Consider the following 25,763-nt stretch of genomic DNA (forward strand, 5'->3'; position numbering starts at 1 on the left):
GACTAATAATTTTTTTCCTTATTCGTGATCAATATCATCGAGTTATCATCATAATTAAATTCAATCATTCAGTCAGTCAATTAGGACTTTGTTTCTTGTACGTACAGCTTGACAAAAAAGAAAGAAAGAGAGGGAAAAACTTTTCTTTCTCTCGGTCTTCTTCAATTATATAGTAACTGTGCTGCTGGTAAACAGACAGAAAGAAATAACCCTTTTTTCGCGAAAGAAAACCGCACCTCGCAGCTGTTGGGAAACTTTTTCGTCTTTCCCGTTGTATAGGATCGTGAGACAGTGAAAGTATTATGTTATATATTTTAGGTAGGTACTGCACAGGCTGCAAAAAGGAGTTTATAAGAACGCAGTACTCTATGAGACGTGAATCCTTAAAACGAGTCATGAAGTACAATACAATCTCTAATGCTATAACCTTGAATTATTATGTTCACCGAAAAAAGGTAAGTGTGCATATTTCAACGCGCACGAAAATTTATGAATTCTTAAAACAGATTACGACTAGCAAGATACTGTCAAACAAGTTTTTGCAACATGCTTTAAGCCCAAGAACTGGGCTCAGCTTGGACGAGAATGAAATCAAAATTGAAATTGGTTGCGAGATGGACAATAAATGACACCTCACACGAATTTTATTCGTTCACGCATCGTTTTTAAATTCTTATTTTTTAACAGATATTATTTGGAGACAGATACTCACATGTACTCAGTCATGCTGTGTGGATACCGACCATCCGGCCACATCATGTAGCAAACAATCCTGACCTGTCCATTCGAATAACTGTAAGAAAAATGTTGAATTGGTGTATAAAAAATTGGTTGGGTGTTCGTTTAGAGATCCCTGATGATCTCGTAATAGAAAATAAATATTGCTGTAAAACACTGTGGAAAACAATTGTCTTCAATTTACAAGTATCTCTTCGGCGAACATGAATTCCATGGGATGATTCTGTGTTCAACACATGGGAATAAAAAATTATTTAACCACCTGCTGCCGTTGCTGTACATACTGTGATTGTATAAAGAAAAAAAGAACCAAAGAAATAGAAGAACAAAAACAAACAGTAAACAAAACGAAGAAAAGTAAGAATTAGACGAGAAGCATGATGATGGTGGTAAATGTTCTTCAAACTTACCAGACACGAAGATTAAAGAAAAAAGTCTTCACAGCACTTTAAGTTTTTACATTGGTATACATATATATATATGTATATATGTATATATATATATACATATATACAACGTATAATCAGAGAATAAAAGTTGACACGTCCGACCGATTCCTCAAGGAACACAGATGGTCAGGGATTTTCTTGAAATTGATATATATCGTATTTCTTAAGGTATCTAAGAAAAGAAAAATGGAGTGACCCGAGAGCACGGAGAGTATTTATAGTGAATCCTGCATGCAAGTCGAGCTTTGAAAAATAACCAATTCCGGAAATAGCAATCGAAGGTCTCTCGTGACAGTGAAAGAAAAAGCCGGCGTCGAGCATTTTAATCAACTAAGTGTATCAGCTATTTTAATTAAATCTCAACATCATACCAGCCGTCCTTGTCTTCTCAACTGAAAATTGTACCCACCTTCTGGTCATGGTCGTGGAATAGAGAAGACAGGGGAGTCCGAGTAGGGCGGAAGCGAACCAGATCATCGCAACAGCAAGAAGCGCTCGTCTCCGAGACATGCGGTGTTGAAGAGGCCGGACGATCGCCATGTAACTGTAACATTAAATTTTACCACCGATTCAAGGTTCGCTCTGGGAGAAAATTGGGAGTAAATCGACTCGCACCCTTTCCGCCGGGATATTGGACCAACAACTCTGTTTTCACCGGCGTTTATATGGATATTACGGGGAAATACGAGGAATTTTATCGCAGGGTGAATTTTGGGCTTGGGTTTGTATCCGGCGGAAAATAGGTACAATACTCGACTTGGCCCCTTTTATACCTGGAAAACTCCTCGACGCGTATTACGTTCTACGTATTTTTTCAAAAATAGTAATAAAGGTAAAAATAATGGATTCGTAGTAACTTTTTTTATTCAAGCTAGGCACGAGGCTATAGGTATGACATTGAACACAGGCGCTAACAAAGTTTCACATGAATATCTACAACAAGACTAGACCACCAGGTAACCCAACTCGTTGTCATCACGACCGTAAAACGTCTTCACATTCAACCGGATCCCAAGGAGGCTTTAACTGATTCATCCGTTAATTGGGTTTCATCTAACAAGCAGTTACGAAGGTCCTAGCTTACACGTGTCTTTTTACATTATATATCCACAAGTATGATATATGTATATATGAATCAAGAGGTTAATTGAGGTATAATAATAGTAAGGTTCAAGAATTAAAACAGAAATTGCATTCGGGGGTGCGTATAATTGATTTGAATCGAGTTGAGGGCAGGACTTTAACCTTTAGGGAGAAACAATCCACCTTTTTCATTGCCCCGCAGGAACGGAGCTTCAGTTACACCGAAGACGATGTATTATTCAAAGGTTTTGACTTGGGTCTGTTCCGCAGGGTCCGGCTGTGCGAGAGTCCTGTCAAATTATTACCTTGCGTGGTAAAAGGACCTTCGAAGTTGGTCTATAGAAACGAAGTGCTCTTTTACTTTCGGTGAACTACAACCTTACGTGCACGGAATAAAATGATTTCCCAAACTAGCCCAAAGTGTCAAACAACACACGGGCGAAAAGTTTTTGTTTTTCTCCCCTTTTATTTGCTTCAGTAAAAGTTCTGTAGAACAGTTCCAGTTGTTAGCAGCTGTGGATAATTTTTTTTGGTCAACTTGCAGATCTTTATCAGTGCGACAAAGAAATTGAAAATAACGAGTCTGCTACGTGCCTGCGGAATCGAACGATAACGAGGCATGTATAGTCGAGTAATTTGACGTTATCAGTGCATATTGCAGACTGTGGAGTTTCGAAATCAATTTCAAAGTGGGGATAACGCGGCGTCATCATCTCGTCAGAATCCCGATTCTGAAGACACCCCAGACATTCGAAGCTGCAAAGTTGTCCTAATTTTTTTTTCACATTTCTCTGGGGAAAGTTGAATGCATGAAATGGGAAATAAAAAAGAAAACTCCGACTTCCTGTGTTTAATAATCGAACGAATAACTCCTGATTTTGAACGTCTTTCAATTATTAAGGAACCTCCCCGAATTAGGACTAACGAATTTGTGAAATTGCGTCACGACTGTATACGGAGAAGAAACCTTCAGAAACGAAAGGTTATATTCGCGAAAGAATTTGCAGGATGGGGAAGAACTCAGAGTATGAATAAAAATTCCCGCGATGCGAACAAATCATAACTTTTCAACGTAATGACTCGGTCTTCGCGTGTTACCCAGTTTAAGTTGATTTCAATAAGAATCTAATTAGGATTCCTGGTTCTCCCTTCATTCCGTAATTCATGGCGCAGTTTTTTTATTTCATTGTCAGGTAAGTAAATAATTTGAAATTAAAACAGGATGTAAATTTCAATTTCTAAAATGAAGAATTGGGAAGAAAATAAATGCTTGGACGGTAACCATGACTCAGGATTATCATCGTTACCGCCGAATTAAGGTCGAATAACAACTGATTAACTTTGTTACTTATCTGCACGGTCAGTTCAAATGCAACGAACTACCTCCGGATAACCGTTGGGAGAGCAAGTAGAGTAGCGATAAATATCTGTTCGTGAATTTCGCCAAAGATTTCGAGAAGTTTAGCCCAGCTGTGATAAGGAGTTAAACAACTTGCGATGATCAAACGGGTTCTGCGCTAGAATTAGGTATTATATACACTCTAACTAGTCGTTGGCAAGTTGCAGATATTCATAGGGGTTATCTGTCTAGCTATTCCAACGTATATTGCAAATTCAACGAATCTGCAGATCAAGAGAGAAGCGAGAGTTTCCAAATTCGATTCGGAAAGGCAATAACTAAACAATGCGTGTAGCAATACAAATCAGAAGTCCGATGCATAATGAGAAAGTGCGCTAGCGTACGTAATAATTGTTCAATTTATAACTCGAGGAAATCGTTGACGTACGAATTACAATCCCAACTACCCCATCCACTTCCCCTTTTGAAAGATGATTGCTTCCGCAGGGGTAATTTCGCGTGGTGGCGCAATCCACGATTATATTGAAACTCCAATTCCAATCAGAGGTCAATTATACGTTAAGTAAATTTTGCGTCAAATTTAATCCGTCGTGTATGATTCAGGTATTGATTTGAAGCGCGTAATCAACTCGAGGTTAATTTTAGTAACGACTAGATTTAAAAAAAGCCAATATTCCACCAAAAGCAGAAGAGTTTGCAGGTGAAAGTTGACCGTAAATTCTCGGACCCTTCAATAGCCACTTCCGGACATCCGGTAGGTAGGAATACGGAGTAAATTAGGACGAATGTCCTGGGACATGTCCTTCTTTGCGAAGGTGAAAGCTCGGTCGTTACTTTCTACTTCGGAGTCCTGATTTTATGGCGCCACGTTTCTCTCGCTACTCGGTTCATTCGTTCGTTCGTTTGTTCGTTCAATTTGTTTCCTTTCATCAAACTTTCACCGACGTTGTGGGTAGCTGACGAGCGCAAAAGTGAAATATTCCATCTCTCTCTTTCTCTCTCTCTCTCGCGCGCTTGAATCCATTCAGAGACCTCGATGATAAGATTCATTGAATTCCGCAGAGTCTTAGGCGTTCTACCGAAGTTACTCGTGTAACGAACCAATGCAAGCCCTTCTGCAGATTTAGGATTCATTTATAAATTTACAACTTTAGTCTTCTATTTCCCGGCTTTCAATTTATTACACGAAAGCTGATTATTCCCGATTGAAACGGTAGAACTGAATTTGACAGTGAACACAATTCTTCGTAGCAGTTTTTTCTTATATTCTAATTCAAAGCTAGTCAAATATTTGACGCCATTTTTTGCAAATCCTGCAACGAGAGTCACTTTGACTTCTTTTTGGTTGTGGGTTGGTAATTTTTTTTTCTTCTCTTTTTCGCTCGTTTTTCCCACTAATCCCAGGAATTCGTGTACGGTAGCCGCAAGCTTGCGTAAAAGAAAAATGCTCAAGTACGTAGGTGTACATCTCAAGACTGTTGAACGTCTAATCCACATTCCGCAACGCGACTCGGCCCACGCTTATAAAATCTGTCAAGGCGAGAATGAAGGCAGAAAACAAGAGTCCAGCTATTTTTCAGACGTGAGGTAATACGACCGACGAGCCTTCATATTTTTTGGCCCCGATTTTTCATCGTGCAGCAAAACAGTGTTGAGCTTATTGTTAGCGTAAGTCAATAGCTTTGTTGCCTTTTTGCTCTATCTCAATATTTCGAAATGAAAAACAAGGAGGTAGATTAAATAACTGCGACGTCAAATACCTCTCGGCATCTCTTCCTCTGAACTCGTCATCCTATTTCTATGCAATTTGATAATAAAGAGAAAAAAGCTTGCGGTTCGTTAATTAATATCTATAATCTTCATCAATTGAGATGTAAAACTTGTTCTATACAGGATATTGGACCAAGTTGACGAGGTGGTGGCGAGGATGGGAGGGGGGCTGAAAGAAGAAAAACAAAATACTAGAAAATTTAACGGAATATAATGAAAGTCAGATTAAATATGTTAGAAGCTATATATATATATATATATATATATATATATATATATATATATATATATATATATATATATGTAATATTATATACATTTTATAACATTCATCATCTTGATGTTTGTATCCAAGGTGAGGTGGGAAATGTTCATAGAAAACCGAGCATGAGATCAAACTCTGATATCACAAAAGAGGAAACCCCTGCTTTTGATGCGAGAGAAATTTCAGTGGGAGCAGTCGGAATTTTCCAATAATGAACAAACATCGTGGTAATGAAGGCCGTTTTTGCTTAAATTATACAAAGCGATCCGTGGTCTTGAATTTTGGCACGAATTCGTTCGTTTCTTCGACCAAACGATCTTGAAAAATGAAACAAATATCTGGTCTTTTTTTTTTGCTTGAAAATCTTTCCCACCGACTGACAACCGACATTATACATTTGTTTAGCACAAGCTTGGCTCGAACAATCCTTTTATCCATTGTTATAATGAATGTTTGACGTTAACTTATGCATATATGTATATGTACATGCATGTGCGGAAAAGCAACAGCTCGAACCACAAACACGTCGCTTTCATACATCAACTCGTTGCCAAAGGAGAAGAAGAAAAAAAAAAACGCCAACGAAGCCTGTGTACAGCTGGAATTTTATCTGCAGGATCTGATCAATTTATAAATACTCGCAAAGACTCTCGTAATTAAAAAAAAAAAAAAAGAGAGAGAGAGAGAGAGAGATAGAAGAAAAATCTTCAACCCACGAACGAGAAACTTCGTCGACTCATTTCCCCGTTTTTACGAGTGAATATATTTATGACTGATAGCGTCTGACGTGATTAGAAAAGTTTATTCATCTCCTACGCGGTACGTGTCACGCAGATGTCGATAATTATCTTTGCATCGCGCGATGTGGATATAGGTTGAAAATGCAAGGGTATAAAAAAAATAAAAGAAATAAAAAACAAAAAAAAAAATACAAAGCATCACCAAAAATGGTGAAAAACCGTCGAGCTGCAGAAAAAAGTATCGACAATTATGCCCGCAGCGATTGCCACCTCATCTGCAATTCGTTTGGGCAAATTTGCAACTCATTAAACGAAAGAACTTCTACTTTGCGCTCCTGATTTCGCGAACGTAATGTGAACTAGATATTCCCAACAGTATTGATGCCAAGTTTTTCACAATATTTTCGGTCATTTCGTTACGCGGGGATTTTTTGATTACGAGGGTTTATTTAAAGAAGGAGAGGCTTAATTTCGGAGATGCGGAGCGATTGTCGGAATGAAAAAAGCTCATTTTATCCCGCGGTGAAGCTGAAAGCGACACTGGAACACCTCTGTTTACGTTTTTACATTATAGACATAAGATAATGGGATACTTTACGGGGTTTTACTACTCGGTATATATGCCTATATATATAATCGCGAGAATATCAATCGTCCAATCTTTCGGAGGAAATTTCTTCCAAGGTTGGTTAACGACGAGGAGGCTTGGATTAGCATCTTCTTATGGTCCGGGCTCCTCTTCTCTTTCGGTCGTTTATTTTTTACATTTTTTCCTCTCGAGTTCTTAAGAGCAGAATTTCACTGTCGAGTTATAATGAAACTTTCGTTGCTGTATTCGTTTCTCTCTCTCTCTCTCTTCCTTTTTTCTTTCTTATTCAGGCTTATTGTCTTTCTTCATCGGGCACAGTGTAACACGCTGAGAAAGAAACTGATATCTATCCCTGGCCCAAATTGTTCCCCCTAGATTATTCCGCGAGTTTCCGTTGCCAAATCGCGATATTGTACCACGTGATGAAAATCTGGGAATACGAATGCAAATTTTTTCCCATCCATGCGGTAGCTAGAGGCCTCTTGTTTTCTGTAATACGTCAGTTGACTGTGTGCAACAGTGTATAAGATATTCGGTTTAATAAATATAAACCCGCAAGCTTGATTCGCCAAAAAGTAAGAGGGTGGAAGTTTAATAAGCAAGAATTCGTAGAACAGGAGAAAAAATAAAAGACAAAAAACGAAAAAATTAAATAAAAAAACAAACCTACTAAAGTTGAACATTTGAATAACCTCCAAAAACTCGCTGAAAAATTCCATCTACCATAGAATGAGATCCTCTTAAAATCAATTAGGAGAGAAAATTTTCTTAATTATATTCATCGTCTCAACAGCCGTGACAAGTGACATTGGTGACAGAGCATCTGCCAGTTGTCAAGGGGTTTCGTTGCCCAGATTTTTCCCATCTTTTTTATTATCGCATTAATGAACCGTATTGGGTTGTCGTAATTGGCAAAGGGGCATGAAGATTTCATTCCAGCCGATTAGGTAAGTGTTTCCTTTCAGCATTGTCCCAATATCTACATCCTAAAATTCGGAATTATAACAATTTTCCATAATAAAAGGCACTGTGGCTGACGCGGGCATTGAGGTGAGCTTATAACGGGCCAATTGTATCGAAACAATGATATCACGAGCAAACGCACAGATGGAAACGATGGAAAATACGCGGAAACGTCGTTACGTGAGACGATATCGAACGCAGCTCGAGGATTCATTAACTTTAATTACACTCGTGAATCGACATAATTGAAACAATTATTGGAAAAAAAAAACACACCATTTTTGGGTCTCTTTATTTTTCCTTTTTGTCAATGAACTATACCGTTCGCACATTTATATTATATGATGTACGAAAAAGATCGATATGTATGTGTATTATATCGACGCCTTTTACGAAAATTATCACGTTTCGATCAGTGTAATAAAGATTTTCGCGAGACTTATATGCGGTGTACAGTAATCGAAATGAAAATCAATTTGCGAATGCAGAGGTGCGTTATTTCGCTTTTTGGATTTTCATACCCAGCAATACTACGCTTTTACTAATTTGTATTAAAAACGTGCTAGTCTTTATATATAGATACCTATATGTATATATAAAATAGACATTATTCCAAGAGGTTGAATTTTCGATAACTTCGACACACGCCTAAAGTATAGGTACTTAAATATACGTGTTCGCGTAAAAAATATAACAGTCAATAAATTTTTATTAACAATTTTCGCCATGGTAACAAAGAACAAATTCGGTTATTGATCTTTTCCAATTTACGTGAACAGTATTTCATATAAATATGTATAACCGTATAATGAAAAAATATTACCAGCTGGCCTTTTTTTCTCAATTTTTTTTTATTTTGTTCTGTATCCCGTGGGCGTCCTCGAGTTTTGCAATGATTTTTTCTTCTCCCCCTCAATTATATAATATTATGTAGATCCTACATTACGGAAGTAATTTTATTGATACCGCGATGAAAATTGTATTTAATTGAATACAATTCTGATTTGAAATTTAGCGTTTTTTCATTATTTTTTGTTCATTGTAGTTAGAATTTTTTGAAAAGAGTAAACGTTATTCTCTACCCCATCAATTTTCATAGTCCCGGTGCGCGTTCCATATTCACCGGAAGTTTGAAAAAGTTACTACAATGATTTTCTCTTCCGACGGAACTGACAATGTTGCTAATGACAAGGACTGACCGGGATCACCGTTTTCATTTCCTACAATGTCGTGTATGAACCAGGATTAGCAAATTCGCGTAACCCCGAGTGTCTCTCGGAAATGAAAATGAAATGAAAGGAAATTATTACAGGAATCTCCGATGCTCGTCTGCCAAAATGTCACCGGAATTAGTTTTCTTGATTATCCTTTCGACGTATTATACGTGCCGAAAAGACGTTTCGCCTTCTGTATCCTGTTGCACTGCATTCCCTGCAGAAGAAGGTGGCTAACCACCCGCAATCCGGATCAAGCTGTACAACCACAACAAGTTTCCGAGGGAATGAAGATTGCAGGAATTAATTAGGACGCTGTCTGAAACCGCAGAACAACCGCGAACATCGACGTTGACCACGCATTGGTCCTCGACAAATTACATCAAAGATCCTTAGGACCGGCCGTCTTACTCCTATACAACCTAAATTTATCGCTCGGAATTAGTAACGATTTTGTGATTTTGTTAAATAAGTAATAAAAAAAAAAATTATCGTTCGTGAATATAAAAGCATACGTGTATAGATAAATACAAATCGATTAAATCCCTCGGGATTGCGATTACGAGACGATATCCGGTATTCGACTGTCAAAAACAATCCCGCGAACAGTGAGAGACTCGACGTTTGAACTCGAGGATCAACAAGGCGAGATAACGTTTGACGTACTTTGAACGAGGGCAGTGAAAAGGTCGGAAATATGGAGAATTGATATTTGGTGAAATTGATCCACCCTCCGAGTTGCTGCGGGGGTTGAAGGAGGAAATCTTGAGAAGAAAAGGCCTCGATTCGAGTCGGGAAATGAGGCGTACGGACTGTGACAGTGACTCGATCGGACGTTTGGGTCCAATGCCTGCATCAGAATCGCGTTTGCATTCCTTTACAGAGGAAAAGGAGGAGAGCATTCCATTCGACATCGCGTAAATTCCGACTCTTCACCCTTCTGCATTGAATCAAGCAGTTCCCCTGCCGCCTTCGTTACATTATCATGAAAGGAGAGCCAGAGAAACGTCCCGAGGATCACCGTTTACTGACGCTAATAATAGGATTCGCTGAGCTCAGCAACGATTCTGCAGACTGAAGGTGAGGCGAGGCGTCTTCATTCTCGTACGTCAAGTGAAATGACGTGCGAGAAAACGGAAGTGGATCGATGACGAGACGTCGATCGTTTTGTGTAAAACATTTAGTACAATACGCGCCGATTTTATAGGAGTTTAAGTAGAACAAAGAGAAAATAAAGGTGAATTTTTGTGCTTACCGATCGAACGAGATGGCGACCAGAGTAAAGACGCTTGAGGCTACCGTCACGTTCGCCACGAAATTATTGACGGTGCAGTAAACAGCGCCGAATGGCCAGTCCGAATTCAGCATGAAGATGAAGTTGAAGACGCAGTTGAGCAGCGACATCATCAGGTCGGAAACTGAGAGGTTGACCAGGAAGTAGTTCGTCACTGTCCTCATTCGTCTGTGGGCTAAACATGTGAATGGAAACACTTCATCTATTTTCTCTCGGTAATCTCACATAGAAATTTGCTTTGTCCGGTAAACGATAGGAAAATATAAAAAAATTTTTTTCTTTTTACACTTTTTCTGGCAACGTTAAAAGTGAACTAATTCTCTGCCTTGGTACAACGGAAAATTTTCGGATAATCGTCAGTTACAATGTTTTCTTATGTTTAAAATAACAATGATTTAATAGAGAGCCTGGAGTCTATTCAAGAATCAATTTTCCATACAGTTCTGTTCAACTTTTTGCCTGAAACTTGATACAAAACCTTTTATTCTAGCTTATAAGCGGAAAGGACCAGAAAAGTGAGTAAAAAGAAATTCATACGCGACAGAAGATAAAAGGAAAAGAAAGAAGTTATAAGCCAGTTCAAAACAAACCCTTACACACATTTCTTTTTGATAGATTTCCCCCGCTACCGGAAGAAGAAATTTCAAGTTGAATCACCCTATTCGCCGATTTACTACCCAACGATTACGAACTCCACGTATACTAATGCATCGTAGAAATTTATCGTCGAATTATGCAACCCTTATGAAACGACGATAATAGAGCCAGTTTAAAGAAAGTAAATTCTCGGTGTGAACACGGCGGGGTTAAACTTGATCGTTTGTCATTGGGAATGAGATCGTAAGCGTGGCTATTGGCCGTTAAAGAGACACATATTATGACTTAGAAAGTTAGTGTAGTATACAAGGCATCGGACGAGAGCATAACGATATTAGATATTTATCATTTTATATGGACAGCGACGACATGGCGGGCGAGATTCCTCGGTTGAAAAATGAACTCTAGCTTTAAGCGTATACGTATGGAAGTAGATCCCTCCTCAGCCTCTCCGCGTGAGCTCGGTATTTTCTCGAGGGGGTAAATAACACTGAAAGTTGTTCACCCTGAATATCCCTCGAAAGCTGAACTTTACCTTTGCTTCTAAATTCCCTGAAGATGTTTTGATAAATTTACTCAGGACTTTGTGTGAGAAAGTGAGAAGCCAGGTTACCCCAAATGTTAACAAAATCCGAAGAGAAATACGTTGGACAAAGCGTGTCGTGTGCTAATTTGCACGTAATCAATTACGGATTTGAATCAACGATATTCGACAGTGGATCCAAAGCTGAGACAAAGAGCGTGATTACAATTTCAATCCGTACCGAGTCGACTGTAGTTGAGGTTAACAAGTTTAGAATTAACGACTGCCGATTCGACGAGATTTCTAAAAGGCGAGACGAAGATGAGAGAAAGATTAATCCAGTTTCAGCAGATTTAATTACTATCATCGTTATGATCGCAGCTTTTGCTCACGGTGACAACGTTAATCTTTACCTCGCTCGGAAATCAAGACTTAAGGTGTGGAAGGATGTAGAGAAAAGAGAAGAAGAAAATAATAATTCACCCATCATCCAACTTCCAACGATTATTAAAGCGTGGCAAAACACTTCCGGGTCTTTTCCGCTCTTTCGGAGAAGAAAAACTTCGGGGAGAGAAGAAAGAAAACGAAAAAGAAATGATAAATTATCGGAGTTAAATTTTATCAAATAAGACTTAAAGGGGCTCCGTGATTCCTGACCTCGACTCTGACAGTCTAAATCCCATATCCGACGACTCGTTCCTAATGTGAGTCCATCTTTCATCCAACCCATGCCAGCCATCAATATACACGTGTAAAATCCAATTTTCCAAAGGGGAGAAAAGTAGGCGGAAAGAAAATAATCATTTGTACATGTCAGCCGAGTATCGATCAGTTTCGGGGTAAAAAACTGAAAATTGCCCAGACTAACGAACCGTGTAAACGTGCTTAAGAGTTAAGAGGCGTTCGCAGGATGCTGTGGGTTATCGAAAAGGTGATATATCGGTGTGTTAAATAAGTATATTTATATTGTAATTGGAATGAAATTCTGTCGACGCGTTGAAACGCCACCAAGATTATCGTGTCGCCGTGTATGTGGTTAATATTATAACGCCGTTTATTTATGACCTTATTATTTTTTACGCGGTCTGACGATCGGTCGATATTGAATACAAATTTGCCTAAATAAACTAGGTCTCCGTAGGAGAATGAAATAACCACGTGGGCGTGATCGTAAACACGAATAAACCAAAACAGCCATGTTTGTATGATCTTCGATCTTAAAAGAACGGAAAATCGTAGCTGAAATATTTCAACCTTAAAACTGAATCGGTGTAAAATGCTTTTGTCACATTGCGAAGGTAATAATTTTAGGAGAGAGCTTTTAGCGCGATAAGCTGTGAGACAAATATGAATATTAAATTTTCTCTAACGCCGCAAGCTCGACGCTTGTAAATAATTCCAGCTTCGTGTTTTACGCTGCAATAAATGTACAGCAAAATCTGTTTGTTTTAAAACGTTTTAAGAATTCGTGCAAAAGTAACATACTGCAGAAATTTATTAAAAAAAAATTCCACATACTTAAACCTGGCAATTAAACCATTAACGCATGTCAAACTTGTCTAATTGTCAAACGAATGTGAAACTCTGTGAATGAAAAGACTCAATTTTCTTCACAAAATACACAACTTGTACGCTAACTGTAAAAAAATATCACTCTGCCGCGGCAAAAAAAGTAGAGTGTGTGTGTGTGTGTGTGTGTAATTATATGTTATGCGAAGCTCTTATTTTTCCTGCAAATATGCTCTTTATATGACACATTCGTAGCGTGTTTACCACTCCCAACAAGGATGCTAGATGCCAATCTCTCCGCGTGTACTTTCAGTCTGGTTTATTATCACGGTAATGTTTCGCATTTCCGGCAGGTTTATTAAACCGTGCTACATAGGTAGATTATCATTGTAACATATTTTTTTTTTCCTTTTTTTTCAGCCATATATAAGGTTCACGAATTTTATCTTGAACCGTTGAACGCGCGTTATTACATCTCTTGATTCCCGAATACAGTCGAAAGAACGAATGACGTTGCAGAAACTTTTCGCATTACGTATATATTGCAGAAAAGATCCTCTGATATCGATTATTATATTAACTACATGAGCTCGGTTTCGAATTACATTTTACGTTCTATAGGTGCAACGGCGTTTTTCACAGTCGTAGAAAAAAACTAGAATATAGTAAAATAGTATTTATCGGATAAAGGGGTTGGCAAATTTCTATTTACAACGCGAATTTATAGTCGCACGTATTTTAGCGCGTTCATACCTTTCCCTGCAATTTCGCGTCAAACCCCCGGGAGGTGGTCGAGACTCGGCTGAACGTTACATACAAATCGATTCAAATTGAACACTAAAACACACCTCGTATAACGTACTAACTGTACGTACCTATCGCATTTGAGCGGGGATCGATCGCATAACGACATCGTTAATCTATGTTCTAAAAAAATTTGTTAGTGTACAAAAAAAAGCAGAGTTTGCAACGTCTTCTCGTGCTTCCGAATTACGGAAGACTTTGAGAGTAATGGATGAAGGAACAAAGTGTTCTTAGTGACTTTTGGCATATGCGAGTGGGATTGCGAAAATGGGGTTTAAAATAGATGTAATTCGGGGTAGGAGTTTACTTCCTTACTCCGAAACGATTGGGGGAATGAACCGAGGTTCAACAATAAGTTTAACAGTCCCAACCCAGGCGCGATATAACAATGGTCCGATGATAATCCGCAGCGTCTCCTTCTTGAGAACTGGCGAACTTTGGAGAGTGAAGAAACGCGCAACTCTGCGCATTACGACGCGACCCTCCGCATAACAGCTAGGGGATTCAGTAATTTTCCCCTGCCAATATCTACGCAAATTTCCCTACACCCACCTCTCTAATCCCGTGATTGCAGCCCGAGACAGGTTGAGTATCCGACGATAAGGTTTGAGGATCAGAGTAACTCGAAGCAACCCAAGACGTACGTGTGTAACATTTCTTAGACCTGAAGATTCCCAGGACTCCTCACAAGTCCTGTAGTTCAGATTCTTATTTTTTTTATTTTTTTTTTTCCGCCCCCCGCAAACGCTCGTACTCATCGAAGAAAAATAGAGTATTCAATACCCAGAGTATTTACCATAATCCATGCGGATGCGCAGCTTTTGGCTAGCACGCATTCCCTCGAAAACACATCCACCCAATTTCGACCGTATATTTTCAGGATAAGCCTTGCCGAATGATGGAACTTCCCTGTTTCTTACCCCACATTCCTTGTTGGAACGCTTCTATGATCGTGAACCGTAAAGAAAATAAGTTTCATTCGTTCGAAAGTTTCCGACGGTTCGTTGCCCTGCTTTTGTGTTTTTTTTTTTTTTTTTTTTTTTTTTTTTTTTTTTTTTTTTTTTTTTTTTTTCTGCTATTCTAGGCAAGCCGGGAAAAGGGTCGGGATCTGACGGATGGAATAAGAGAAAGTGAAAGAAATGAAAAACGTATTTGAATTATTATTTCGAATTTATATAACGTATGTATTTTCTTCTGTTGACGTGATACGTGTGATAAATTTCTTCTTCGGTGTTTCTCTTTTATCATTGATATTATTATCATCACTTTTTTATCCTGTCATTTTTCACACGGGTAGGGGTTGAAGTTCGGAATTTTGAAAAGTTCCGAAGGCGCTTAATTCCGAATTATTCGGTGGGGAAACTTGAAGTGAAAAAATCCAATTTTTAAGGAACAGCAAAGTTTCGAACTGTCGGAAAGCCGACGGCTCAAAGTTACGAAATGCAAGATTCCGAAGTATAAAGGTTCGATGGAGGAAAATTTCGAAAGTCAGAATATACTCACACAGCGTAGTTTACTCATCGAGTGGGTATAATAAATGAGAAAAATCGAAAATCAGAATGACCAGGATTCCGATCGTAAAAATATCGAAAATCCAAAACAGATAAAGATCAAACCAAGGCAGAAATTTACGGAACTAAAAATCTTCGATCACTCGAAATTTCGATGTTTCGGATTTTTAAATCTCGTCACTCGCGTACTTAATTCAGAACTTTGAGCATCGGGTTTAGGTTCATTGGAAACTTTGCTGTATCGTCAAAATTTCATTTCTTTACTTTAAATTTCAGCATCGAAAAATTCGGAGTTTGAAACCCGTCCCTCTCACACAATTTCAAAGTCGAAGAAACAAATCGTTGGATTTCTGTTATCGGCGATCATGCAGTTAGGAAGTATAATTCGCCACACTTACCGTTGGTTACGTTACACACGCGTACACCTTGTAGAAAAGTGCACGTACTCGGTGTACAATGTATAACAAAATAGCGAAAAAACTTGACGCTGGTAGCAATAAAATATGCGAACTACTGAATTAACAAGACACGCGATAGTACATCGGCACGCCTTTCGTAAGGAAACACGCAGTTCCAATTAAGGATAATTACGCGTCATTCGTACAGTCGATGGTACAAATTTAATATCGCGTAGTCAACAGACAAAATCTGCTGGCAAGCAAAGTCAAAAGGTGAGTTTCTACGTCGAGGAGTAGATCCCGAGGGCTAAGAACAATCGAGGCAATTATTATTTTTATCGTACGCGGCTATACACGGTAGAAGTCTTTTACGACAGACTTGAATATCCTTTTTTACTACCTTCCGCGTATATCCCGATAACGAGAATCGTAGGTAAGGTTCCTCGTCGAATTCGAGATCCGGAAACGAGCTCACCGCGATAAACGATCAGGTTACCATTTTTTTTACAGGGAATTACTTCTGCGATTCAAATTTGCGAAATAGCTCGAGTCCAAAGAGAGTTTTTTAAAGGTCTAAGTCCCGTCTGTACACCACCTGACGGTTTTTCTTCTCGCACACAATACTCGAGCCAAAAATCTAACTCACTATGGTATTCACATCGGCAGCTGCATCGCAACGGCGCCATACCAGCTTTAGTTGAAATTCAATCCGGGATTGAAAATAGAGTCCCCACATACAGAGCATGGGGTTTACTGAGAGCTCAGTCGAGGATAAGGGATATCGGTTTATGCGTCGCCTGACACTTACTGTCACCCATACTCAACGCAAAATTTATCCACTAGAGTAGGAATATAGAGAGAAAAAGAGAAAAATGGATAGTGTCTTAAACCGAGTACTTTGCCGAAGCGTCGCTTTAGCCGTTTACCTCAATCACCGGAGTGCTTTAATTCGTTCCCTTATCCTCCCGAATGTACAAAAGTCTAGCATTTCGTCTGTCCATCGATTAATATGGTTTTCATGGTAGATTTTTCCTTGGCATTACTCGATCCGAGTTTGTTTTCGAGAAGCGAAACCGTTTCGTATGAAAATCAACGGACCACCACATGACTCCGTATAGATAACCTGAATCATAAGTTTTATCGTCGAACGTCGCACTCGGTGAATAGAAATGCGTGTACAGATAAAAATGTGAATTCGTCCGATCCGTCAACGTAGAAAAAGAATGTCGGCGCCCTTCGAGGCCACCGGTTTTCAGATAAGCCGTCCGTTTTATTCAACCTCCAAGCTTTCCACAACCCTTGGCATTTCATACCATTTATATCGCTAAAGAATCGCGTCATACCTCTAGATTCAAACTGAGCATGTTTTTGTGTCAATTGTAAAACTCATTTGGAAAAAAATAACGAAAAAAAATAAAATAAAATAATAAAAATGATGTTGGCTACGAAATGCGAATCTGGATGTCGCTGCAAGGATATGAAGTGAAGCGCGAGTTGTCGCGTGCAAAACTGCGACGTAAACACACCTCGACGTGCCCAGTAACTCCAAATTATGTACATACCGACGTCGACTAGATCTGAGCGAGGTTTATCACGGTATGATTTATGGTCGAAGTTATATTACACATGCTAGTTTCAAATGTGCTAGACCGAAACTCGAGAAGAGTATACCCAAGCCGGTATTCAGTCGAGCTGAAGAGCCAGATTGTGGCACGTCCGTCCCTGCAGACACGATTCGTGCATACGTGATAACATCGTATAACATATACATATGCATTGGGGTGAGCCAAAAAAAAAATGACGATTTTTTTTTTCTTTCTGTTAGTTACCGTGAAAATATCAAGATCAAGATGACGAAAAAAAGAAAAAAAAAATTTCTTTATTTTGGAATTTTATTACTCGACACCGGATCGGCGTATCGTCAAGAGCAATATATATTTTTGTAGAAAATTGAACGACCTACAGAATAGATCTTCTGCGATTTTATCGTAAATCTACTGATTCAAAAGTTATCTAAGGTTAAAAATTAGTTGTGTTAAATTTCACGATTTTTTTCATTTACACTATTAAATAATGTTTGAGAAATAAAGAAAATATAATATTTTTTAAGGTTCATGTTATCTCCTTTATTGAAACATCGAAATTTTCTCGAAATTTACGATTACTTAAGAAGAAACAAGTTTTTAACGTAAACTATCGTACGAAATTAATATTTTTATCAACTTTTGAACCAATGGATTTACGAAAAAATCGCAAGACACCTTTTTTGTAGATCGTTCAATTTCCTACGAAAATATGTACCGCTCTTTACGATACGCCAATACAGTGTTGAATAATATAATTCCAAAATGGAAAAAAAACCTCAAACTTTTACAAAAATTTTTTTTTCTATAACTAAAGAAAAAAGAGTGAATTTTTTGGCCTACCCTAATCTACATACTCATAACGCCTGCTTATTGCGAAAAATTCATTTTTAATACCATCAGGTTGCGACACTGTGAAAGAAATAATTTCAAACTGCTGATTATATTAAAGCTTCAGGTTTGCTGTTGTTGTTACTGTCGTTCGTTTTAACCACGTCTGCAGTGCAGTGCTGACTGAAAATGAGCCGGTAATTAAGCCTGATTTGTATAATAATTAACTCCCCCAAGGAAATATATGTACACGTAATATCACATGCGAAACCATCGTACTAATTCCGAGCGCCCCCTGCAGGCAATTTTCATCCACCCTTTTCACTTTGTGGCAAAGTAACGTTTGCTTTCTAACTGTTAAAAGCCGCAAGGCACACTCGCATAAAATCGTATATTATTACAATAATAATAAAGTTGATAGCTAGAGCAGCATTGAGGCGTGAAAGTGCGGGAGCAAGAGACGAACTTCAAAAGGTTGAAAGTTAATTTCTTCGATAAAAGTTAAGCGGTGGCAACGGCGGATTAATAAGGGTAAGATGATTACCGGTAATCGGGGAGGCTAAATTTCTTGGCTAATATTACATATATATGTATACTAGGGTGGCGGAAAAAAACGACTATTTTTATTTTTTTTTTTGAGTCTCGTATGACAAAATGTTAGTTTTTGATGTTCTAAGAGCCCACTCCAAAAGACAGCTCAAAAAAAATTTTAAAAGGTCACTCCAAATTTTGTAAAATGTCAAAAATCGTGAAAAAATTAAATTAAAAAAATTATATTTTCAGTATTTTGTTTGATTTTCAATTCATGTCGTGGTGTATTGTTATCGATTCTTTCTTACTAAATTGAAGAAAAAAAATTTATGAATATTAAAAGGTCGCTCGAAAAGGTCTAAAAAAATGCACCAAAAAATTGGAAAAAAATTATGAGCGACCTTTCAAAATTCAAATTTTGAACTGAAACTTTCGGAAACTTTCTTTTTTTTCTTGTCTATAAAATTATACCGTAACGAGAAAAAAAAAAAAAAAAAAAAATCGATTTTTGACGATTTCTGACGTTTTAAAAAATGTGGACCGAGCTCTAAAAAAATTTGGCGTGAGCTCTTAAAACATCAAAAACTAACATTTTGTCACACGAGACTCAAAAAAAAAAAATAGTCGGTTTTTTGCGCCACCCTAATGTATACATTGCAATACCTTACCTTGTCTCACAATCGATATTTCAACCTGTTGGAATGATATTTATGACCTCTTGTTTTCCAACCGGAAGTATAATATGCGGTTAATTTATGCACAATTATACAAAATTAAAATGCAAGGCTTTGGACCCTAATTTTTTTCTCCTTTGCAAGTCGTTTGCATTATTCTCAGTTTACTCTCTCTCTCTGTCTCTCTGTAATTTGTACTTTATACTCTACTTTTTTTCTTTCCTCTTACACTTTGACTTATCTACATAAACATACACCAGCGCAATAGCGTCTCGTTCTATATTTAGTGAAAATTTTAACTTCAAATCACTGCGAAGTTGACCTGAATTTTATACTTCTGGAATATGTAACATTAATAATATAAAACGGAAAGGGACGGTTCGAAATTGAAATTTCAACAACCCACCTCACAGCTGATTCATACTTGTACATAAATTTTTCAATCTTTTAAAACTCCCCGGCTGCTAATTGATCGATTCTACAGCCAGTATCGGGAACAAAATGAACAGTATTACAAACAACTCGCTTTGTTTGTTGCGATCGATATTCCTGAACAGCACGGGGAGAATAAAAGAGAGGATTTTACTAAAAACCGCAAGAAACCAGGAACTCGTCAGGTTTTTTGCCTAAATATACTTGATAAAAATCAGGATTAATTTTAGAAACAGTGAAAACTACTGCGTGCAGAACAAAATCTGAAACATTTAGAGTAAAAAATATATTTGACATGGTTATTGTTTATCAAAAACCTTGATGAGCCCTTCTTTTCCAGCAGTTATAATATAATAATAATTAATACTCATATATAATATCTTTACTAATTATACATACATAGTCAATCCGTAAGTTCTTAGTTTGAAAATTTTCCGCCAAAGTAAACCGAGCTTCTTTAGCGTTTATATAAACTTTGTGAAACTCGTCTACATCGCGTGTGTAACAACGAGCTCAAAGTCAAGAAAACTAGACGTTACTCATCGTCGTTATTAATAATTATTTCTGAAAAAAGATGGAAAAGAAAAAAAAAAACGATCGTCGCTAAGTTATTAACGTTAATTTAATCATTCGCCGTAAGACGTGACTGAAGAATCTCTTCGAAGAAAAAAAACACGTCCAATTTGGATCGACCTGTACAGCAATCAGTTCGGTTGACCAATAAAGAAGGCAACATTTTTGGTAAAAATAAAATTCCCTGACGTTTTCCTGACATCTTTAACGACCAAAAACTCCAGAAATTTTGTACCTTGAATAAATAAATTTGGATCTTGGAACGGCACAGTATTGCTTCGTTTCACACGAATAATTGAAAATGTTCAAGCGAATTGACGAAGCATAGCTAAAAGTTGAAAACGATGTATAAAACAGTAACTTTTTCGTTACGATCCGTAATAATTTCCTGACTGTTCCCGGTTTTCCCGATTTTCCCGGTCTGTCGCCACCTTGTCAAAACCAACGTCTGACAAGTTCGTTGCCTTGTATTGTCTGTTTCATCCTTACATAAAGTTTCTGGATTACAGCCAACTTTTTTCACGCCGGTAACACGTCGTCTTGCTGAATCTGATAAAACTCGTAATTTTTGTACCGAGCGTGAAGATGAATTTGATAGCTGTCCGTTGTACTCGAAATACCGTGGAAAAAAAGAAGAATAAGAAAATGAATTGCAAAAAGAAAAGCTGGCGACCCTCTAACGCAAGTCGTTGAGAAAACGAGGGAAAGAAAAAAAAAATGTCGCCGGAGAATTTTAGTTACGCCGAAACGAAACGGCCGGGTCTTTATGACGTTTACCATTTTTTCTTCTCTTTTTTTCTTTTCTTTTCTTTACCTTTTTTACTTTTCAGGTAAGTTTATAAATTTTATGTCCAACTATAAAACCGAGATGTACACTCGAGCGAATAAAAGTGGATATTATGAATAACTGCACTTGTGTTTATTGGTCAGTTTTTATTGACTCAAGTCTAAACCACCACAAGGTTATCACCCTCGATGAAAACTCGGTTAGTTCCTATGAGAATTTATTCTCGTTTACAATAAACTGTACGTATTATAAGAACATACGTGGAAAGTTTTCGTGCAGCTTTATCGGGCAGTTAAAAATTTTCTATGTCGGTAGAATATTGCGATGGGTAGGTATATATAAAGTTTGAGGTAATCCAGGATTTTTCGCGACTCCGCGGTTAAAACCGCGATCTGAATAAGCGTCGATCAGAAATATATCGAATCAAGAGTTGCATGCGTAATTCTTCTGAAAAGTTTACGCGCCCGAATGATGTTTGGAAGGTATGATAATTCTCGCGATTTTCGCATAACGAGGTAAAAATTTGAATCCTCGATTCGTGCTGATTGTTGGCATAGAGAGGAAAGTTTTTCTTTCGCAACTAGAATATGAAATTTAGCATCGATTCGGAGATTCCGACGGAGGAACTTATTTCGTACACGTGGAAAACGACGTTAAAGCTCCGGTTGACACGGAGTTTCAAAGAAAACACGAAACTGCTCGGGAATCTGGAAACCGGGAAAACTGCAACATTCAAGAATGGTTGAAATTGCAAACCTACATTTGCAACTAGATATAAAAAAAAAATTCTAGACAGGCTCGCAATCAGCCGATTGGTAGGTCCAAAAAATGAAAAAGATAAATCTTAATATACGAAGGCTCTGATTCAGAAAATAAAACGAAAAACGGATAAATGACAGGTTAAACCTGCTAGAAAAACTGACGACGTATTTAATCTGCTAAGGCTTGTAATGTCGGACGGACACAGTCGTTAGCACAAATGTTACATTTTATGGGATCCGGAAGTACGCCGGAAGTCCCGGTGAAATTAGCGTTAATATAACCGTTCGTGTGAATAATGGGGTAAAATGATCCCCCGAATTTCTTTGTCAAGATTAACGGCCGATTTACCACAGGTGAGTAAAACTTTTGCAATTACGATTTATACCCAACTCCAAGAAACGCGGAGAAGAATTGAAAAAGTCTGCAAATCGTTGTAAGCGTAAATTGAAACAGTGTAAATTAAAAAAAATGATAAGATTGTTTTTTCTTGTCTGCACAGTTATTTATCGTTTGAATTTTTTTTTTTTTTTTTTTTTTTGAACGAAATGAGCCTTTCAACATTTTTTAATTATCTTCGTCGATCAATTACTGTATATGAGAATCGATCGTTGCCTGAAAACGAGGATCCAAAAAGGAGAATTTAAGGGTATTAGAAAGAAGATGTTTACCCTCGAACTTTATTCTCTGTAACAAATACGCACTTAGTATCGATCACAAGAAAAGAATTTAATAAGAAAGTTGAGGTGACCCGCAACCCTTATCGCTTTCGGGAAAAGGGATCAATGATCCAGCCATCCCGGAGTGAAAGGAACTGAGTATCTATAAGAAACAAGTTGTCGTTGGACTCTGCCTCCTTCGGGAAAAGAGGAAGAAAAGTACCATCATCTCAGCGTGACTTGAGCAGAAGCTCTTTGTGTCTTTTCTTCCGTGTAATTTTTATGTCATTCTACTTTATTCTGCTCAGTGTTTTACCCCGGGAAAAAAAGCTAACGCGCGTAATTGTAGAGAGAGAGACGTGCAGAGTTCAATTAACGGCTCGACATTTTTTTTTTTTTTCCTTGCATACAACTCGTCTCCCTTGTCAGAGACGATGATAATAATAATAACAACATCGACACCAATAACAATATTCCCAGAATTCGCGAAAGATATTTTTGACAGAATCTGCGAGATTGAACGTCCCGGCATCATCAAGCGGAATTGAGTAGATTAGGAAACGTCACACTTCGCTTTTCCATGTCGCGAAAATTTAGCGATCGTCACTAAGCTAAAAATAATCGATGAATGGGGCCGTTCATTAATTACGTAAGGACGGTTTTAGCCATTTTTAACCCCCCCTACCCCCATGTAAAAACACACAAGATTTCTTGGATCCCCCCTCCCACTTCTTACGTAAGATTTTACTTATAGTTTTCATTTATAAGCTTGAAAATGTGTGAATATGAACGCATTTACGATTTTAAAAACTTATTGTGAAATAAAAATTTTTACATATAAATTAAATTGTATATTAAAAATTAAAAAATAGATCTCACAGATTGTGGAACGTCTAAATAAATTTTTTTCGTTTAACTTTTGAAATTGCTCTTTTATTTTCCTGTGCGATTTTTGTTTCCAGAGACATTGCTGTTGACTTTTACCCCCCCCCCCCCCCCCATATATAGATTTTTTTAACCCTCCGCTCCCCCTTGGGAGCCTTAATTAATTAATGAATGGTCACTTAATCGATGAATTTAATGGAAAATCGATAATTTTTCGTCGAATTATTTTATACACCCGCGGAAGCAAAATGCACAAGTATATCATTCGTGATTATGGGTATAAGGAAATGGCGTGGAAATGTTACGCAATGCCACGCCTCGACTTGACAGTCAGACTTATTGTTAGGTACAGCTATGGAAACGTGGTGAAATACCGCCCGTTGCTCGATAAATTTTCTCTCTTGAGTTTAGAATTTATCTACTCACTCCAGGACAGCTTACACGGCTTATCCTTCCCAGCGACATCGTTACACAACCGTGCGAATTTCGAGCAAGAGAAATAATTCCGAGAGTATGCATAAGATATCCGCGAGATGCTCGGCGATGCGAAATTATTCATTCACTGTAGGTACATACGGGCGTTGAATCTGCGGTTGACGGATCGTGGAAACCTTCTTTATTTCTAAAAAGCTCGTATCTCTTTCTTACTTCCTTGCAATTTTGTTATTTCCAATACTCGTGATAAATTTCAACGTTATGAATTGATTTTGCTTATCTCAAGCGAATTATTTTTCCCTTCCTCTCACACCTTTCGCGCCAAAAGCTTTTTTTTTCAAATTTCGAACGATGCGGAAAGGTGGATAAAAACTTCAACCCCAAAGCTGTACGTGCAAGTTGAAAATAACGGATGAAAATAATAAGCAAAAGAAAAGATATTTTTACTTTGGATTATAGCCGCAGAAAATACGATAGAAAATCATCGTCTTCGTTCAATTGAATTCAAATGTAAGCCTGTTTGCTCTTATATATACGATTTCTTCATTTATTTTTCTTCTCGATGGTATGAATTCAATTTCACCTTTCCATCGTTTCACTCATTTCGCCGCATCAATAGGATACATGGTATAAAAAGAACATGTAAAACCGAACTCAAAGGTAAAAAAAAAGAAAAGAAAAGAAATATACACGCATACGTTGGTATAACAATGCGTGTAACATATTTTCACTTTCTGAGGTAACATTCGTACAGGCTGTTGTATAATGCAGGATGTACGCGGTGAGAATGACCTTTCCTCAGCATTTTCTTTCCTTTCTTTTTTCATTTCGTCGCGCATCTTCGTTTTTTTCCCGCATTTTTCCTTCTTTTTTTTTTGTCTTTTTCTGTTATGCCTTCGAAGATGAAAGAATGAAATTGAAGGTAAGACCACGGCTTGATAGCGAAACAGGAGTTACGAATGGCCCACCTTTGACTCAGTGAACGACGTGGCCATCTTGAAGAGGATGAAAGTGAATTGACGGAAGAAAAGAAACGGAGTGAAAAACAAAAATCGAATTGGCAGATTGGTTCCCTCGCTTCTCGCCGAATTAGGTATAACGTACCTATATACCTACAGTATTTGGTAACTTTTGAAAAATTGAATCACCCATCCGTGCAGACCGCAAGACATTACTGTAAGGGAGGGGAAAAGTTCCCTCGTTATTTACGAATAATCAATTATTATTTATGAATTCTCGTCTCGCATCCCTAAACTTATTCGCGTATATATAAACAGCATGCGGACATAACGTGTTTTATATACATTATAGGTATATGTAAAATTTATATGCATAGATATGCAGGCGCGTATTGTTGGCCGAAAACACAGAGGCATATTCGATTATATATATATATATTGGACGTCGAAACGACGGTGCTGAGATTTGCACATCCTTTTAACAAAATAGAAAGCAAGCATTTACGTGACAGACATGTCATGGTAAAATATAATAGTTGTGATCAAATATTTTTACAGAATATCGGTAGCAAGAGATTCTTCATTTATATTCCAGAAACTCATTTATTTCAGTAACTATTATGTTAAGTCGCATATTAATTAATGCAGGTATTCAAAATTTGTCTGCGACGATGAACGGGGTGAGAAAAGGTAATCTTAAATCAGCTTAATTCTGTAAGCTCGATCTCCTTCACTCGAGTTTTACTTTCTCAAATTACGTTCTGTGTGCATCTACAGAATAACGTTAATCGCGTCTAATTGCGGAGGTTCGCATTAAGCTTCGTCAAGCCCTTTGACTAATTGGGGGT

The 25,763-nt window shown here is 37.7% G+C and overlaps 1 protein-coding gene and 1 long non-coding RNA gene across 3 annotated transcripts in view; both read right to left on the reverse strand.

Moving 5' to 3' along the window:
• The window catches only part of LOC124408557 (tachykinin-like peptides receptor 86C), a 64,253-nt gene that overhangs the window by 8,101 nt on the left and 30,389 nt on the right, over positions 1-25,763 (reverse strand). For both annotated transcript variants that reach the window (XM_046885569.1, XM_046885578.1), the window contains exons 2-4: positions 10,427-10,640; positions 1,597-1,731; positions 713-793 (exon numbers count right to left, since the gene is read on the reverse strand). In XM_046885569.1, coding sequence (XP_046741525.1) covers positions 713-793; positions 1,597-1,731; positions 10,427-10,640 — 430 coding nt within the window. The remainder of the gene's footprint in view (positions 1-712; positions 794-1,596; positions 1,732-10,426; positions 10,641-25,763) is intronic.
• LOC124408605 lies at positions 16,828-20,866 on the reverse strand. Its single transcript, XR_006929452.1, has 3 exons — positions 20,804-20,866; positions 19,595-19,599; positions 16,828-16,839 (listed from the first exon to the last, which is right to left on the reverse strand). It is a non-coding gene; the product is annotated as an uncharacterized LOC124408605 (long non-coding RNA).

The sequence above is a fragment of the Diprion similis genome, chromosome 1 (assembly GCF_021155765.1).
Source record: "Diprion similis isolate iyDipSimi1 chromosome 1, iyDipSimi1.1, whole genome shotgun sequence".
Taxonomy (NCBI): domain Eukaryota; kingdom Metazoa; phylum Arthropoda; class Insecta; order Hymenoptera; family Diprionidae; genus Diprion; species Diprion similis.